General features: G+C 35.1%; 2 protein-coding genes and 1 non-coding gene across 3 annotated transcripts; 2 read left to right on the forward strand and 1 right to left on the reverse strand.

The window, feature by feature from the left end:
- Positions 1-1,058: 1,058 nt before the first annotated feature.
- On the forward strand, positions 1,059-1,130 carry TRNAK-UUU (transfer RNA lysine (anticodon UUU)). Its single transcript has one exon. It is a non-coding gene; the product is annotated as a tRNA-Lys (tRNA).
- A 7,045-nt stretch (positions 1,131-8,175) lies between these two features.
- On the forward strand, positions 8,176-10,760 carry LOC147487017 (leucine-rich repeat receptor-like protein kinase PXC1). Its single transcript, XM_086572207.1, has 2 exons — positions 8,176-9,813; positions 9,901-10,760. The coding sequence occupies exons 1-2, from the start codon at positions 8,463-8,465 to the stop codon at positions 10,572-10,574; spliced, it is 2,025 nt and encodes a 674-aa protein (XP_086428333.1). The 5' UTR covers positions 8,176-8,462; the 3' UTR covers positions 10,575-10,760.
- A 7,143-nt stretch (positions 10,761-17,903) lies between these two features.
- LOC147487018 (uncharacterized) lies at positions 17,904-18,398 on the reverse strand. Its single transcript, XM_086573916.1, has one exon. The coding sequence runs from the start codon at positions 18,396-18,398 to the stop codon at positions 17,904-17,906; it is 495 nt and encodes a 164-aa protein (XP_086430042.1).
- Positions 18,399-18,639: the final 241 nt, after the last annotated feature.

The following is an 18,639-nucleotide window of genomic DNA, read 5'->3' on the forward strand; positions in this document are numbered from 1 at the left end:
TTTTACCGTTCTGATTTTCTGACCATTGTTGGATATAAACTAGTCGTTAGGACTCCGGACGAGATATTTAGTTCTGACTGGAAAAAAAGAAATATATTGAAACGGGATGTTTAATTCCGTCTAATTTGTTTATGGAATCAAACATCCTGTCCGAAGTTCACAACTCAGGTACTTTTTCGATAGCCACGGCTACTCTTGTTTTCACCTAGTAACAAGTGACCGAATTCGAGTTAGTCACCCTTGCAGTCGTAAGGAGGTTTTTCAAAAAAAAAAAAAAAAACGGTGAAAATTGTAAATTTCAATACTGACTGTGACGGGGAATCCTCTGACATTTCCTTTTGCACGATAAAGTAGAATCTAATTTTATATACATTTTGGACACTATAAAGGTAAAGTGCTGAGCCAACCCTATTCGATCAGTCTAATAAGCTAGACTATTAATAGCAGTAGACGCATAGCTGTAATAATATCAGTAAACGCTATGAACATTCTGAAGATCAATTTTAGGAGTTAATTTGATTTTGACTCCTTTTTATTGGTAAAAAGTGTAAAATCTTAAGCAAGAAAAAGTTGCAACCATCCTGAAAACGGCAAATTTGCACTCATAACATCACAAGTCACAGCCACTACTCAGGCACTCATTGTTTGTTCTGATTTCTAACAGTAATCCCGCCTTCAATATGTATCTTTCTCTAGCTATGCTCTTTAATTGTTTTGGTTGATATAAAGCTGAATATGTTCTCTTCTGCTTTCTCTCCGGCAATACACAGCCTGTCAATCCAAAGATTCTGGGCTCTGTCGGATATCCGGGTCCATCTTCTCTTTCAAAAGGCTTCTTAAAGCCGTTTAATAGTACACTGGTCACTGGATAAAGTTACTGGTTAAGTGGACTAAGCGTTAGTGGCAACTGGCAAGGGTAACTCTTTCACAATATTCTACTTTCTCTTGTACACTTAGACAATCAAAGCTGCAAGATGGAGACATTGAGTTAAGTTGAGATTAATATGTTGAAAGTGGAAACTAATTATTTAGTAACCTTCTCCGTCAACTAACACCCAGCCTTCTTAGCTCAGTGGTAGAGCGCGTGGCTTTTAACCACGTGGTCGTGGGTTCGATCCCCACAGACGGCGCTAATTTGCGGTTTGCAAAAACCATAATCTGTTTTAATTGGAAACTAAGCAATGATATGGCGTTTGTGGTGAGCCGTACTTCTTTCAAGATATTTTTCATCTTTAATGCCATCTCACTCTTCACGTCCTTGGCAGTCGTGGTGGTTCAGATTACTTTGGTTCGAGGAGAAACAAAAACTGAAAGGTGTGTTGTTGTCTTGTGGATTTGATCAACAAGTTGATGTTGTTGGCCTCTGTGCGCACATCGGTGGCACTTATCGCCTCTTCTTATATAGTGGTTGGACGGCATTACCAGTAGGCAGCAAACCTTTTTGACACTTGGAGGAGGGTTGATAATGGCAAGGGTGCTTGGCACCTTGACGTATTACGTAGTCAAGTCTAAACAGACACGTACGATTGAGCAGGAAGAGGGATAAGTCTACAAGGAGAAGTGTTTCCAACTCGATCATTCCATCATTCCGAGTTTTCTCATTCAGAAGTTAATCCAATCTATGCCATTTGATGCAGTCCCTTCACAGGATCCAGGGGCCAGATTTTTATTGTTTTGCTTTTCTCCTTCAACTAGTGTAATATGAGTATTTGCTGTGTCCATTGACTGTGGTATAAACTCTTGGGTTATTCTATCTTCTATGTGGACTTGAACAAAAACTATATTTTTCATGGATTGTATTCTGCCATTAAGTATTGGCTGAACCGTACACTGTTTAAGTTGCTCTTGTAGCGATTGAATCTTGCTTAGCAGTCAAACTCTTAGGTTAATTGCCAACACGTTTTCTACCGTTTCATACACCTTTGTAAGTAATGTTTATTTCACCATTCAACGAAGTGTTATGCCATACGCCCATACACGAAATGTTATGCCATACTAGTTTTACCTTCACAAACTTCACGTACTCTTCCTTTCTCTGTGTTTTATACTTTAGTTAGCATTCTGCCTTTATTCAGTAACCATTTGAGAGATCCACTCAATCTTTCGCCACTGGTTGATGTCAACTTTTTTGAGTAGTACTCTTATTTTTTCCTAAATTTTAGGAATTTAATTAATCTTAGTTTGCAATTAAAGCATATTACGTTGCTAACCATAGTTAACACTTTGTAAACCACTTGTGGCATGTGTCTCCCTCCTATTCGTCCCACATGCCGACATATAAAATTCACTGATCAGGCATGCCTATATGCTGCCGCAGAATAGCAGCTTTACTGTAAGCTTTAAGTACATGTCAATTCAGATTCTTATTTTTTCTCCTACAGGGCTACAGATCAACACTTATCAGTAAGTCAGTAAATCAGTAATACTCTCCTCCACGCCTCAAATTCATCTCAACTGCACATGGTACAAAAGAGTAAAATGGGATTTAAGTTTTAATCCAACACTTATAGTAAATTCAACACAATTAGATTTTTTTTTCGATAACCAATTTTCAACGCAATTAGATTAATTACTAGATTTTGGACCCGGGCATACGCCCGGGATCTATTAAATATTTTGTGTGCTGAAAAGGCTTTATAAAATGTCTCACACAAATTTTCGAATCGTAATATATTTTTATTGAAAATAAATCGAAATATGTTAATGAGCAAATTATGGTGCATAAGTACTTAGAAATTAAGAGATCAAATTGAGATAGCATCTTCACTTTATGGTTTAGATATTAATCCATAATTTTCAAATAAAATTATCTTAAACTCGATCTAGCTTGTATAATAGTGTTTTTTAGATTTATGGTGATTTAGCGAAAAATTTTGAATCAAAATATATTTTTATTGAAAATAAACCGAAATATGTTAATGAGCAAATGATTATGGTGCATAAGTACTTGGAAACTAAGGGATCAAATTGAGATAGCCGAAAAGCGTGATTATGGTGTATAAGTACTTGGAAACTAAGGGATCAAATTGAGATAGCCTCTTCACTTTGTGGTTTAGGATATTAATCCGTAATTTTCAAATAGAATTATCTTAAACTTCGATCTAGCTTGTATAATAGTTTTATTAGATTTATGGTGATTTAATGGTAAATCATCACCGCTTCCATTTACGTACTAATGTGTACAAATCACTAAAATAGATTGATTGTTTCCATATCCTCAAAGAATACACCACTCTCACTTGAAAAGATTTATCACATGAACGGTCCTACTTAACGGGTGCCGTTATATTAAATTATTCTAAAAATATTAGCAACTATGCATAGCTATGAGATATGAAAATTATATTAATTACTCAATTAAATTTCTTGCACCATTCTCTATAAAAAGGAAGCATCAAACTTTGATAAAACTCATCGACTTCTTTTCATTGTTAGTTTTAACAATAGAAGTTTGATTGAAGTTTTTGAGAATGTCCAATTTGGTGAAGATAATATTTAAGCTACTTGAATAGCAAGGCATTCCCAATCACAATAAAAGAAGTATGATAAACATTACTTAAAATGCAAAACTATATTTGTCGAGACATTTATTCCCCCCACATATAATACAAATATATTTTAGGGTTATTAGTTGAATGCATTTGCATCAAGTTTATGATTTTTCATTAATTATTCTTTGAGGTTAGTTTAATGTAGTAACGTTGCATCCAGTTTCCAAATTCTCATTAATTATTCTTTGAGGTTAGTTCAATGCAGTTAGCATCAAGTTTCGATTTTCCATCAATTATTATTTAAGGTTAGTTCAAGCAATTGCATCCATTTTATGATATCACGCTACTTATTCATTAAGGTTAATTCAAGATGATTTGCATCCAGTTTTTATGTTTCGTTAATTAGTATTTGAGATTAGTTTATTGAATTTGCATCCGTGTTCTAATATCTCAAGCATTACTCTTTGAGGTTAGTTCAATACATCCGCATCCAATTTCTGATTTCACTCGAATTGTTTTTCTAGGTTAGTTCGATAGTTTACAATTTCTATATAGTTTGCATACATGTAAGAGTTTGTTTTTTTAAACTCACTTTCATTTTGGGTTTCTAATTACTCGTAATTACTCATATGAGAAGGCTAAAAAAACCGACATTTATGCTTTTAGGTCAGTGCGATGCAGTTACATTCGACTTTCGATTTTCAGTTAACTATTTTTTGAGGATATTTCAATGCATTTGCATCCAATTTCTGATTTCCCATTAGTTAATATCTTATTTTAGTTTAATGCAATTGCATCTAGTTTTTGGTTTTTTGTTAATTATTCTTTGAGGTTAGTTCAATGCAGTTGCATCCAATTTCCGAATTTATGTTAATTGTTCTTTGAGGTTAGTTCAATACATTTGTATCAAGTTTTCGATTTCCCGTTAATTATTTTTTGAGGTTAGTTCAATGCAGTTACATCACATTTATAATTTCCCGATAATTATTCATTTAGGTTAGTTCAACAATGTAGTTTCATCCATTTTTCAATGTTTCGTTAATTAGTCTTTGAGATTAGTTCATTGCATTTGGATCTAGTTTTCGATTTCCCGTTAATAACTCTTTAAGGTTAGTTCAATACATATGCATCTAGTCTCTGATTATTTATGCTTTGAAGTTAGTCCGATGCAATTATATCTGGTTTCTGATTTCCCGTTAATTATTTTTTGAGATTATTTCAATGCATTTGCATTTAGTTTCCGATTTCCCACCAATTATTCTATGAGGTTAGTTTAATGCAGTTGCATTCGGTTTTTTATTTTATGTTAATTATTTTTTGAGTTTAGTTCAATGTATTTGCATTCAGTTTCCGATTTCTCTTTATTAATTATTATCTGAGGTTTGTTTGATGTATTTGCATACCGTTTCCGATTTCCCATTAAATATTTTTCAAGGATTTGTATACAATTTCTAATTTCCTTTTAGTTATTATCTGACGTTAGTTTAATGCAATTGCACCCAGTTTTCAATTTCTAGTTAATTACTTTTTAGTTTAGTTTATTGCATTTGCATAAAGTTTCCAATTTTCCGTTAATTACTCTTTTGAGCTCGGTTATGCATTTGAATCCAATTTCCAATTCGATTTCCTTTTAATTATCCAATGTGGTGTATAATACCAACTTCTACTGATCCATCTCAGAAGTCCTTGCAAACATGACATAAAAAGTCAATTATGTTTGATTTACTATGTGTGATCATTGAAGATTACCGCCCTCGATTTCCCATTAATTATTCTTTAAATTATGCATGACTTACTATGTAGAATCTTCAAAGATTATCTACGAACGGGTGTTGTTATATTAATTATTTTGAAAAATATTTGTAAATATACAAAACTTTTATATATTAATATTATATTGATCACTCAACCAAATTTCTTATAACGTGAAAACCTTATTCTCCATTAAAAAAAAAATAACTCATGTACCTTTAATAAAACCCTTCAACTTCATTTTGTTGTTTAATAATAGAAGTTTGATTGAAGTTTTGTGAGATTGCCTAATAAGGTGAAGTTCATATATATTGTAGCTACTTGAATAGCAAAGAGTTCCCAATCATACGGGAAGAGATAAGATAAACATCATTTTAAATGCAAAATTATACTTACCGAGACATTCCCACAATATATAACCCAACTATGTTTTGAGGTTAGTTTAATGTATTTGCATCCGGTTTCGATTTTCGCTTATTTATATTTTTGAGGTTAGTTCAATACTGATTGCATCCAATTTCCAATTTCCGTTATTTATTTTTGAGATCGGGTTCAATGCAGTTGCATCCAGCTTCGGATTTCTTGTTAATTATTCTTTTTGATTAGTTCAATACATTTGCATCTAATTTCCAATTCTCTCAATTAATTATTCTTTGAGGTCAGCTCAATACATTTGCATCCAGTTTCGATTTCCCATTAATTATTCTCAGAGATTAGTTTAATGCATTTGCATCCAGGTTTCGATTTCTCGCTTTATTATTTGATAAAGTTACATTTGCATCTAGTTTCCGATTTCTCATTAATTATTGTTTGAGATTAGTTCAATGAATTTGCATCCAGTTTCCTATTTACCATTAATTATTTCTTGAGGTTAGTTCAATGCATTTGCATCCAGGTTTATTTTTTGAGATTAGTTCGGTAGCCCCATCCGGTTTCCGATTTCCCATTAATTATTTTTAATATTAGTTCCACGATTTGCATCATGTTTCCAATTAATAATTAATTTTTCTTTGATGTTAATTCAATGCAATTGCATCCAGCTTCCATTTTCTATTAATTTAATCTTTGAGGGTTAGCTCAATGCATTTGCATCCAGCCTCGATTTGCCGACAATTATTTTTATGTTAGTTTGATGTATTTGCATCCAAGTTTTGATTTTCCGCTAATTATTCTTTGAGGTTAGTTTAATACAGTTGTATCCATATATATTCCAATTTTCTATTAATTACTTTTTAGATTAGTTTAATGTTTGCATTTGCATCCAGGTTTGATTTTCCGTTAAATACTATTTGAGGTTAGTTCGATACATTTGCATCCAGTTTTCGGTTCCTCATTAATTGTTTTTTAACGTTAGTTTCATTCAAGATTATATATATTTTAAAATATTTGTCATTATTGTTTTTGTTTTTTTTTTTTTTTTTTTTTTTTAATTTCTATTATATATTTTGTGATGTTTTTTTTTGTATAATTGTTTTTAAACTATGTTTTGAGGCCATGTTAAGGATATATTCAAATAAGTTGGTGTTTTATCATAGACACTAAAATTGTATGATTTGTAGTAAGAATTAGTTTATACAAATTACATATTTTTTAGCAATTTTTTTATTTGATCAAATATATAAGAATTGGAACACTAAAAGTGTTTGATTAAGTAATAGAAAATTACTTTTACAAATCACCTATTTTTAGCAATTTTAAAAAATTTTTGTCATTATTGCTTTTGCCGTTATTTTTTTTTTTCATTTTCTATTATATATTTTGTGATGTTATTTTTTTGTATAATTGTTTTTAACTATGTTTTGAGGCCTTAATTAAGAATATATTTTGAAATAAGTCGGTGTTTTATCATAGACACTAAAATTGTATGATTTGTAATAAGGAATTTTACAAATTACCTATTTTTTGTTTATTTGATCAAATATATAAGAATTGGAACACTAAAAGTGTTTGATTCATAATAGGAAATTACCTTTTACAAATCACCTATTTTTTAGCAATTTTTATCAAATATATAAGAATTGGAACACTAAAAGTGTTTGATTCGTAATAGAAAATTACTTTTTACAAATCACCTATTTTTTAGCAATTTTTAAAAATATTTGTCATTATTGCTTTGCCGTTATTTTTTTTTTCATTTTCTATTATATATTTTGTGATGTTATTTTTTGTATAATTGTTTTTAACTATGTTTTGAGGCCGTGTTAAGAATATATTTGAAATAAGTCGGTGTTTTATCATAGACACTAAAATTGTATGATTTGTAATAAGGAATTTTACAAATTACCTCATTTTTTTTTATTTGATCAAATATATAAGAATTGGAACACTAAAAGTGTTTGATTCATAATAGAAATTACCTTTACAAATCACCTATTTTTAGCAATTTTTTATTTGATCAAATATGTAAGAATTGGAAATACACTCAAACTCTCCAAATATAATAATTAAAATGCACTCAAACTCTCCTAAGAGGTTCTATGTATGTGAGATTGTAGCTATTAAAAAGACTATCTTTCATATTATAGTGCCACATAGGAGAGAAAAAAAACTAACTCTCTCATATTAGAGTGCCACATAGGAAAGAGAAAATCCTCAATTAGAGGTCTCTGCTTTAGTATATAGATAGTAGACAACTAAAGGGTTCTTGGATTTAAGTAGGTAATATTTGAAATCTAGTTTCCAAGGCTCCAACCATACCATACGTGACACGTCCATATACCATAGAAGGTGTAGCCCACTGCCAACTTCAATCGAAGCTAAGTTATCTAAGCATCTGAGATATAAAAATGAGGCAATAGATGAACATGAAAACAATAGTGCCCTATTTTCCATTTTCCATTTTCCATGCATTGCTCTGCAGTCTGCACCCTTCATTCAAACTATAGGTAGACCCCATTACCCCAAGACCCAAACATTCACTTTCCAAAAAGTAGAAAAAAGAAGGTAGAAAAGTGAACAAGATTAGTGGAGATTGGAGAGAGAGAGAGGATATATAAAAAATTAAAAAAAAAAACTCAATATGTTCTTTTGAGTTCACGCTGTACTCATTCCATTTTTACTCTAGTGGAGAGCAGCAATGATTCAAACATGAGCAACAACCACCACCACCACTTTCAATCATGTAACCACTTACATTAGAAGAATGACACTAGTCTACATTTCTTCTTTTGTTTTCAAAACATACATTCTTTGAGTAACTTGCCGCCCAGCACTACACCAATGTGTTCTACCAAGGCCTTCATCATTTTCATCTCCACCCTTTCTCTTTACTTCTCCTCTTCACTTATATCAGCTCAAATCGCCAACGACACCGATACCCTCCTTCAGTTTCGCTTGCAAACAGATCCCCATGGCAACCTTCTCACCAACTGGACAACCAGTAATGCTTGCATTGCTTCATGGCGTGGTGTCAAATGCACCAATGGAAGAGTCACAGCACTCATGCTTCCCTACTTAGACCTCAGAGGCCCAGTCGATGCACTTGCTGAACTAGACCAGCTTCGCGTTCTAGACCTTCACTCGAATCGTCTTAATGGTACCATTCTTCCCATCACTCATTGCTCAAATCTCAAGCTTATATACCTCTCAAACAATGATTTCTCTGGTGAAATACCCAGTGATATCGTTGCGTTAAAGCGTCTTGTTAGACTAGATATCTCGGACAACAACCTTGAAGGTTCTATTCCTAAAGAGGTGTCGAAACTTAGTCGTCTTCTTACAATTAGACTTCAAAACAATGTTCTTACTGGGCAAGTTCCCGATCTTTCGACTCCATTGCCAGGGCTAAAGGAGTTTAATCTGTCTAACAATGAGTTGTTAGGTAAGTTGCCTGAAGTGCTACAGAGAAAATTTGGTTATACTAGTTTTTCAGGCAATGCAGGACTATGTGGATTGAGTCCATTTCCTATTTGTTCTAGTAAGAACTCTCCTCCATCAGCAGCAATCGCGCAAATTGTTCCCTCAAATCCTAGTTCCTTACCTGATGCAAGTTCAAATGCTAATCAAGAGAAAGGAAGGGGTAAGAAGGGTTTAAGTACTGCTTCTATTGTCGCGATTGTTGTTGGAAATGTTGTGGTTTTATTAGTAATTACATCTTTCTTTGTTGCTTATTACTGTGGGAAACATTCTGGAGAGAATGATTTGAGTTCAAAAGGTAGAGATAAGAGGAGGAGTGGTGGTAGTTATACTAGTGAGAAGAAGGTTTACGCTAGTACTGGAAGTGTGGATAGTGATGGGACAACGGCGAGTGATAGGAGTAAGCTTGTTTTCTTTGATAAAAGGAAGCAATTTGTACTAGAGGACTTACTTCGAGCTTCTGCAGAGATGCTGGGGAAAGGAAACATTGGGACTGTGTACAGGGCAGTGCTCGAAGATGGTTGCATAGTGGCTGTGAAAAGGCTTAAGGATGCTAATCCGTGTGGGAGGAAGGAATTCGAGCAGTACATGGATGTGATTGGGAAGCTCAGACACCACAACATCGTTCGTCTCAGAGCTTATTACTATGCCAAGGAGGAGAAGCTTCTTGTCTTTGACTACCTTTCCAATGGTAGCCTGCACTCACTACTTCATGGTGAGTAATCTAAGTCCACCTAAACAGCAACAGCAGTTTTTACTTTATAGTTGCGAAAAATTATATGGTGTTTGTGTTTTTCTATAGGAAATCGCGGTCCTGGGAGAATTCCTTTAGATTGGACGACAAGGATCAGCTTGGTACTTGGAGCAGCTCGTGGTCTTGCTCGTATTCATGAAGAGTACAGTGTGTCAAAGATCCCTCATGGGAATGTGAAATCTTCCAATGTGCTTCTTGACAAGAACGGTGTTGCTTGCATCTCTGATTTTGGGTTGGCTCTGCTTCTGAGTCCAATTCATGCCACTGCTAGATTGGGAGGATATAGGGCACCTGAGCAAGTGGAAAGTAAGAAGCTTTCCCAGAAGGCAGATGTGTACAGCTTTGGAGTTTTGCTGTTGGAAATGCTCACTGGGAAGGCTCCAACCTTGTGTCCTTCACCAAGTCAACTTCGGGAGACTGAACAAGGGGTGGACCTTCCCAAGTGGGTGCGATCAGTAGTGAGAGATGAATGGACAGCAGAAGTATTCGACCCAGAGCTGCTGAGGTATAAAAACATTGAGGAAGAACTTGTAGCAATGCTACAGGTGGGATTGGCCTGTGTAGCTCAACAGGCGGAAAAGAGGCCTACAATGGTGGAGGTCGCAAAGATGATTGAAGATATCCGAGTGGAACAGTCACCCCTTGGGGAGGATTTGGATGGATCACGCAGTTCCCTCTCGCCATCACTTGCCACCACGGAGGATGCACTAACCAACTGCTGAGCACTCTCCCGGCTCCTTGATCAGTCCTCAGCTGCTGCTAATGATTTTTAGTTGTCTACTTGCGTGTATTCAGCATTATCTAGATGCAAACTGTTTTAAGTTCAGATTAATCCTTTTTAAGTGCCTTGTGACACATCTATTTGTGAGTTTAGTCACGTACGAATTATAAATGCTCTCTTGCTGTCATGCTGTTGAATTCAACACAACTACCACACTCTTTTTCCAGAATAAAAAACAAGTAAACAACCAAGTAAATTAGACTAATACATGTTGAGTTATTTTTCAATAAAACAAGTGGTTTGTATTTGGAGTGACTTTGTGGTGGTTAGACCCTGGACTTTTGTGGGATAGTTGTTTAAGTAGAAAACTTTAGTCCCACATTGGAGATGATACACTAGTGAATAGTGTTTATGTTGGGTATTGTGAACCTGAAATCTTATAGTCCCACATGGGAGAAGAAATGAGTTCATTATGGGTTGATAAAGTGGGAAGCTCATTAACTACTATCGAGGCCTTTTCGGATAAAAACCCCACACCCATGGCCAAGATGTGGCCCAAGCCCAATGGATGGTTAAGTGGGGAACAATATCGGTACTATGTTATCCCATGGGCATGAAGGCTCAAAGGCGTGCCCTTAGGGTACAAAGGTTTTGGGTTTTTCACACAAAGGGTTTTTCTATACTAAATTGGTTCTTCCCTTTTTTTTTTTCTTTTATCCATGAGTAAACAAATGAGAGTTTATCTGGCTATTGTATCCTGGAGGTTGACGCGCTTTGTCTGCATAAAGAGGAACAGACGCAAAACAACCTTAAAGAAAGCGTTTGATCAGTACCTCAGCCAGCCTTCTTATTCATAGTTTGTTCTTGTTGCAGCAATTGTTACCAACAATATCACCCGATTATAAAGTGTTTCAGAATTGAAGAATAGTTTTTCATCTTCTAAATCTACCAATGTGGTTGACAACAGACTTGAATCTAAAAGCATACTACAAAAGTACGAAGGCATGTCTTGTTTGGATCCAATTACTCAAAAGTCTGTACGTGCTATTTACATAATATTAAGCTTGCCTTTTTACCTGAACTCGAACTTATCACTGACACACGTTTGAGAGTTCCTGCAACTCATCTACTGCCTATGAAGTTCCATTGTGATCCCTGAATTAGTACATCATTAATTAATGAAACAAGATAGCATTAAATTATGATTAAGAATCAAATCTACAGCTCCATACATAAATAGAATTCAGCATCTATACACAAAACTTCTCATCGATATCTTCCTTTAGCTTAATACTACAAAGGCATACATACATTTGATAAACTGATTCTTTACTGAAATTACTCCACAACAACAAAGGATTGTAGACTAGAAGCTTCCATGTACAAAATTCGCCTTCCTCTCTGTGCTAACGCAAAAAACAATTCTAGTAAATCTGTTAACTCCTTATGCATGACCTCTAGAGATTAGCTGAAAGTTGTAGTGTTCTGGAAATCTATCTAAGATCAATTATTATAAACTAATGAACTAAAGAAAGGTTGATCTTGAAATGATCATGAAATGATATCGAAGTAAGCTTTTTTATTAACTATTAATGGTGGTTACAAGTTTATCTTTTTCTCCCTCTCTCTCTACTCTCGGTTTACATTTTTTTGTCTAATGAATCTGGAATGCCCTTTCTTCCTCCTTCCAGTCTTTATATAGTGTTGCAATTGTAGTTTTGCCCACTTATTTTCTGCCACGTGTTCTTCTCCTTCTTCTTCCTCCTTTTCTCGCTCTGAACTAATTGTGAAATATCTACAGTCATGTTGATATTTCTTATTAACCATGATATTTAGGCTGGAATATCGGGGTGATGATATTTGCCCATGACATCGCCCCCTCTAGAAACTTTCAAATTTCAACCACAAAATAATTTGAATGTTTCGAGAATCAACGATTCAAATTCAAAATACCAAGCGGTTACTATCGAAAACCGAAATATCAGATATAAATGCTTGTTGTTGCTTTCTCTCTCTTCACTTATTAACAAAAAAACTTGAGACACTTCCAACCCCACCACAATTAACAAACTAAAAGCTTCAACTTGGCTCTATTTGCTGTCTTCATCACCAAATCTTTATGCATATTTGTTGGGTTAGTCAAAATAACAACTTAATATGCGATTTACTGGAAAAACATTATCTTTATCTTTCATTATCTTGTCGAATTGTATCTATTTAGCTTCCCAAATCACAAAAATTAGGGTTATGGTTTTGAATTTAAACGTGCTATTTGTGTATCCCTATACTAACTAGATCTTGAATTATAATTTTTGACAGTATGGCTAGAAGAAAAACTTGTGTTAACTTTAGGCGCACTCTCTCGAAACAATCCTGGCTTCGACGTCAAGAACGCATGTTTTTGAGTCACACATCCTTACCTCGAAACCCGACACTGTCACCTTGAAAACTCGATATGTTGACAAATAATATATTATACAATTATACAGAGTATATCGATAGTAGCTCAGATAAGGGATATAATTCAAATAAAAAATTTATTGTTTCTAGTGATACCACTATGTCAAATGAAGGCGACAAGTCTGCAACTCGAATCACCTCTTCTTCCTCAGCATCATCCTCACAACGTACTGAGACCGATGAACCCGTCTGGCGCCCATCGTATCTTGCTGATGGTTTAGCATGCCATCCTTTCGAGACTACGACCTCGGAGTCAGGATGGGACATAATAGATGACAACAACATATGGAGCGGTAGTGTAAATCCTTACTTTCCAAAAAGACCCAACCTAGAAATAATTAGAACTGCATATCAAATACCAGATACGGTCACCCTCCGACACTATGTTGGATGTAGGAAATGGACCAAATGCCAAAGTGGCGATGCCCAAACAATCATCATCATTGTGGGGCAACTAGCTGCTAGTTTGCGACTCCCCTTAACTGACCTCGATCGAGAGGTATTGAACTACTTGACTATCTCTCTTGGTCAAGGCACTGGCAAATTTTGGAGACTATTACATATTTGCAACTATTATAATTCTCATCTGGAACCCGATGTGCGGAGATCCCAAAAAATCCGGCTTACCGACATTATAAATCATTATACCTTTGTCGAACGTATAAAAAAAACAAAAATGGTTGACCGAAGCCCAGTGGATATTTCTATCCCAAGAAACGAAGCCACCGACAAGGTATCATTAGAGTAAACCGAGATAGTGATTTTAGATGGCCACTCTATTCTATCATGGTATATGGTCAATGGGAGTCGATCAGCTGCTCCAATCGCGGTCCCTACCCTGGCACATCATGTTTTTAACCTTAGAGGTACGTTGTTCACGACCCCCTTTCTTGAACCCAGCTTTCATCACAGATCTGTTATCTGATTGATCTAAAAAACACCGCCCAGTCATTGCGATTCTACTAGAGTATCGGATCTTCTAAGAGGCACTGATGAAGAAATAACTACTCGAACTGGTGCTAATAAATATGGCAATCCAAAATCGAATATCGATCTTCCAGATATCGATAATTATGTTGCTCCTCTATATTTCCTAAAAAGTAACGTCCTTTGAGGTCAAGATCCTTTACCTCCCCAATCTGTTATGCCATGCAAAACTAGTGCATGTGCCTTACAACCTTGTTCATCTGAAAAAGTATTAAGAAAAACTTTTGATTTTGCTGAATTGCCTGCTAACACTCCTCGATGTTATTTTGATTATATGCTAAATGGTTTTAAAATGACTGAAGATCTTTTTTCCAAAATCAAACAAGAGATTTTCGATTTCTATAATTATCCACTTTTGCAAGATGTGTTTGATCAATACTGCTTATTGTACACATATATGGGCTCTCACATTCCTCATGTTCAAGACAAATCAACCAAACACCTTAAAATGTTTCTACAAAAATCAACAAGTGGTAGCTCCTCCCAGGCTCCTACCCTTTCTCAAGAAAAACCTTGTCGATACCGGTCTTCACCAAAAGAAAAAAAAAGAACCTAGTTCCACTGAAGCACCACCAACCTCGAGGGTACTGAAAGCTGCTAAAACTACCACCACTGAAACAACTGTCCCTGTGCCTGCCAAATCATCAACTATACCAGCCACTCACAAACCCACTATTTCATCCACAGCTTCAGGTTCCTCTTCTTATCCTGAAGTGTTCGTCGCTGATTTCGTCCTTCGAAACAAACAAAAGGTTCTTAAATCTACTTTTTTATTCTCTGATCCTCCGACACCTGGACTCAGAGAAGCTCTTGTCATGAATACTATTCTCCCTTGAGATAGATCAACAATGGCTGAAATTTCCACAACCGAACGCTTTCAAATATTGTGCTCCTTTCTCGAAAAAGTATGGAAACAGCTTTGGTTGTACTCCTATCCCAGTTTGCTCATTATGTATAATGTATTCATGAACCATATCTTCATTCCAGGCTAAAGTTGCTGCTGTTGGCTAGTTTGAGCATGATATGAGTACCTTCCGCCTTCTCCGGGAAGATAATGACAAACTGAAACAAGAGAAGGAGAGAATACAACATTCTTTGGAAGAAAAAAAAAACATGCTTTCACTTGCTCCCAACTCAATTCTGCGAACGCCAAGATGAAGAAATTTATTGATGAGAATATCGAGTTGGTTTCAAAGTTGAAGTAATCTTATGATGAAAATGAAGCGAGCCTTGAACGAGAAAAAACAAAAATAGCTAATCTCGAAACAAAGACAGCTGGTCTTGAGGCAAAACTTCAAAAAGCTAAATCTAATCTGGTTGCAGCTGAAAATCATATGAAATATTGTGTTACAACGATGAGGAGTTTTAGACCATATCTTCCTACTGATGTTATCATTGAATACAATCTTGATTCTAATGACGAGAGCGATATGCCATCAGAGACCGCTGCCCCTGATCTCGAAAAAGATGTTGCCGAATCTGCTAGGTTTGTTATTGAAGTGATTGAGCCCCAGAAAAATAGTCCTACAGCTAACCTGGCTATTCCACCTCTTGACCTTGGTTCATTTTGTCTTGAATCTCCTACCTTAGAGGGCATTGACATGCTTGCCGGTATAGACCAAACACTTGAAGCGAGATGCAACATTCTCCCCTCACCCAAATTTTTTACCTCGAACAGAATTTTACCCCCCTTTTGTAATATTGATACAATGATCTCTCTTCTCTGCTTAAACGTAACTAGATATATGAAATAGATCTCTTTGTCTTCGTTTGGCTTGTTTTAATATTTACTCTATATCAGTTATTAATCATGCATACTTAGTAATATTTTGAAATGAAGATTTGTCTTTCGACTTTCGATACCACCCCACTTAGAAGCAGTATCAATTGATACTTAGTAATATTTTGAAATGAAAATTCATCTTTCGACTTTCGATACAACCCCACTTAGAAGCAGTATCAATTGATACTTAGTAATATTTTGAAATGAAAATTCAACCTTCGATACCACCCCACTTAGAAGCAGTATCAATTGATACTTAGTAATATTTTGAAATGAAAATTCGACCTTCGATACCACCCCACTTAGAAGCAGTTTCAATTGATATTTAGTAATATTTTGAAATGAAAATTTGACTTTCGATACCACCCCACTTAGAAGCAGTATCAATTGATATTTAGTAATATGTTGAAATGAAAATTCGACCTTCGACACCGCCCCACTTAGAAGCAATATCAATTAATACTTAGTAATATTGATATATCTCCATATATACCATCGCCTTTGGATCATTATTATTTTTATTTATGACCTGGTATCGAAATGAGGATCTACAGATCACTAGGATTTTATGTTTGACCTGACACCTGTCACCATGCAGGAATACAATAATTAAACATTCATATCTAATAATAAACAAACCTAACCAACTGGCTCATAAACCAACATTCCTCGTTTAATTAACCCTTATTTAAGTAACATTCAAATTATAAACTGTATGTCCCGCGCACAGATAACAAAGAGTTACTTTTTCATTGATATTTCTCGTTTTCTTGCCCACCTACCATTAATATTCCTCGATTTCTCAATCAGCTACCATTAATATTCCTCGTTTTCTTAATTTTTACCACTATAAAAAGACCTTTATTTGCATGATTCTAAACCATCTTTTGCTTTTCTTTTACTGAAAAACACTTAACTTAAAAAAAATGTCTCCCATCTCCAACTTCCTACTCCTTCTCTCCGTCCTCATGGTTCTTCCTGACTGGCCACAATGGTCAGATTGCCCCACAACATACTACTCTGATGACGAAGAAACCCCAGAAGAAGAAAAAGAAAAAGAAGAAGAAGAATTTTCAGAAGAAGAAAACGAAGAAGAAGATGATAAGTGGTTGCGAGACCCGTATTGTTACGAAAAAAATATACATGAAACAGATGAAGATAAAAGTACTGATGAAAATGATGAAGTAGATGACGAGAATGAAGATGATGACTAATTTTATTTTATTTTATTATTATTATTTTTTTTATGTAACCTCCCTGTTTGGCATATACGCTCCCCTTTTTAATGAATTATTATTGCACTATTTTATTCAACATCATTCACCATACTCAACATTCGACACTATATCTCTGAAAATGTTAAAACAAGAAAGAAATAAGATAAAATACCACTTATAATGACATACCTTATTGTCTCCTTATTCTATAACCTGGTATCGATCATCCGATACCACATATTCCATGTTTGTTGTCATCAAGATATTGACCTAATATCGAACTCGTATTTCTGCCAAGAACAGGATTTTTTTACCCGAACTCGACATTTTTGCCAAGAACTGGATTTTTTTACCTGAACTCACATTGCTGCTAAGAACATGATGTTTTTTTACCTAAACTCGACATTTCTGCCAAGAACAGGATTTTTTTACCTGAACTCGCATTGCTGCCAAGAACAAGATTTTTTTTACCCAAACTCGACATTTCTGCCAAAAACTGGATTTTTATACCTGAACTCACACTGCTGCCAAGAACAAGATTTTTTGACTTGAACTCGCATTGCTGCCAAGAACATAATTTTTTACCCGAACTCGACATTTTTGCCAAGAACTGGATTTTTTAACCTGGTATCGAGATGAGGATCTACAGATCACCAGGGTTTTTGTTTGACCTGGTATCGAGATGAGAATCTAAAGATCACCAGGGTTTTTGTTTGACCAGTTATCAATCATATAATTCTAGAGATACGAGGATCTGCTATATTTGTATATATATTGATTTTGAGAATGACAATCTCTTTATTGAATGTATGACTTTGAACAAAAGAAATCATGGTACTTAAAATATTCTTTATTGATAAAATGCTTTCAAATTGCTTACATTTTAAGGCTTTGATAATATTACACATTCAGCCATCTTTAAGTAGTAAGCCCCATTAACTCCCACTTTGTGAATAACGTAAGGCCTATCCCAGCTTGCTGCTAGTTTGCCAGCCCCATTTTCTTTAATTGCTTGAGTAACCATTTTCAAGACCAAATCACCTTCGTAAAAATGTCTTTCTCTTACTTTCTTGTTGAAAGCATTTCTGAGTTGCCGATGATATGTGTCGAGCCGTAACCTTGCTTGATCTCTTATTTCCTCGAGATTGAGGACTTCAGATGCCATCATTTCATTATTTTGACCATTCATTAAGATTTTGGTTCTAGATGTCGACACCATCATTTCTGATGGAGTTACTGCTTCCATGCCATAAGCTAAAGTAAAAGGTGATTCATCTGTTGCAGTTCGAGGTGTCGTTCTATAAGCCCATAGAACGTTGTTGAGCTCATCTACCCAAAGACCTTTCTTGTCTTCTAACTTTTTCTTGATATTATCCATAATGGTTTTATTTGTTGCCTAGGCTTGACGGTTACCCTAAGCATAATATGGCGCAGATGTGAAATGTTTTACCTTATAAGATGCCAAAAAAGCTTTCACCTTTCCTCCCTCAAATTGCGGCCCATTATTTGATATAATAGCATAAGGCAATCCATATCGACATATGACTCGTTCAAAAAGAAAATTTATTACATCCGTCTCTTTTATGTGTTGTAAAGCAATGGCCTCTACCCACTTTGTG

Source organism: Coptis chinensis, chromosome 7 (genome assembly GCF_015680905.1).
Source record: "Coptis chinensis isolate HL-2020 chromosome 7, ASM1568090v1, whole genome shotgun sequence".
Taxonomy (NCBI): domain Eukaryota; kingdom Viridiplantae; phylum Streptophyta; class Magnoliopsida; order Ranunculales; family Ranunculaceae; genus Coptis; species Coptis chinensis.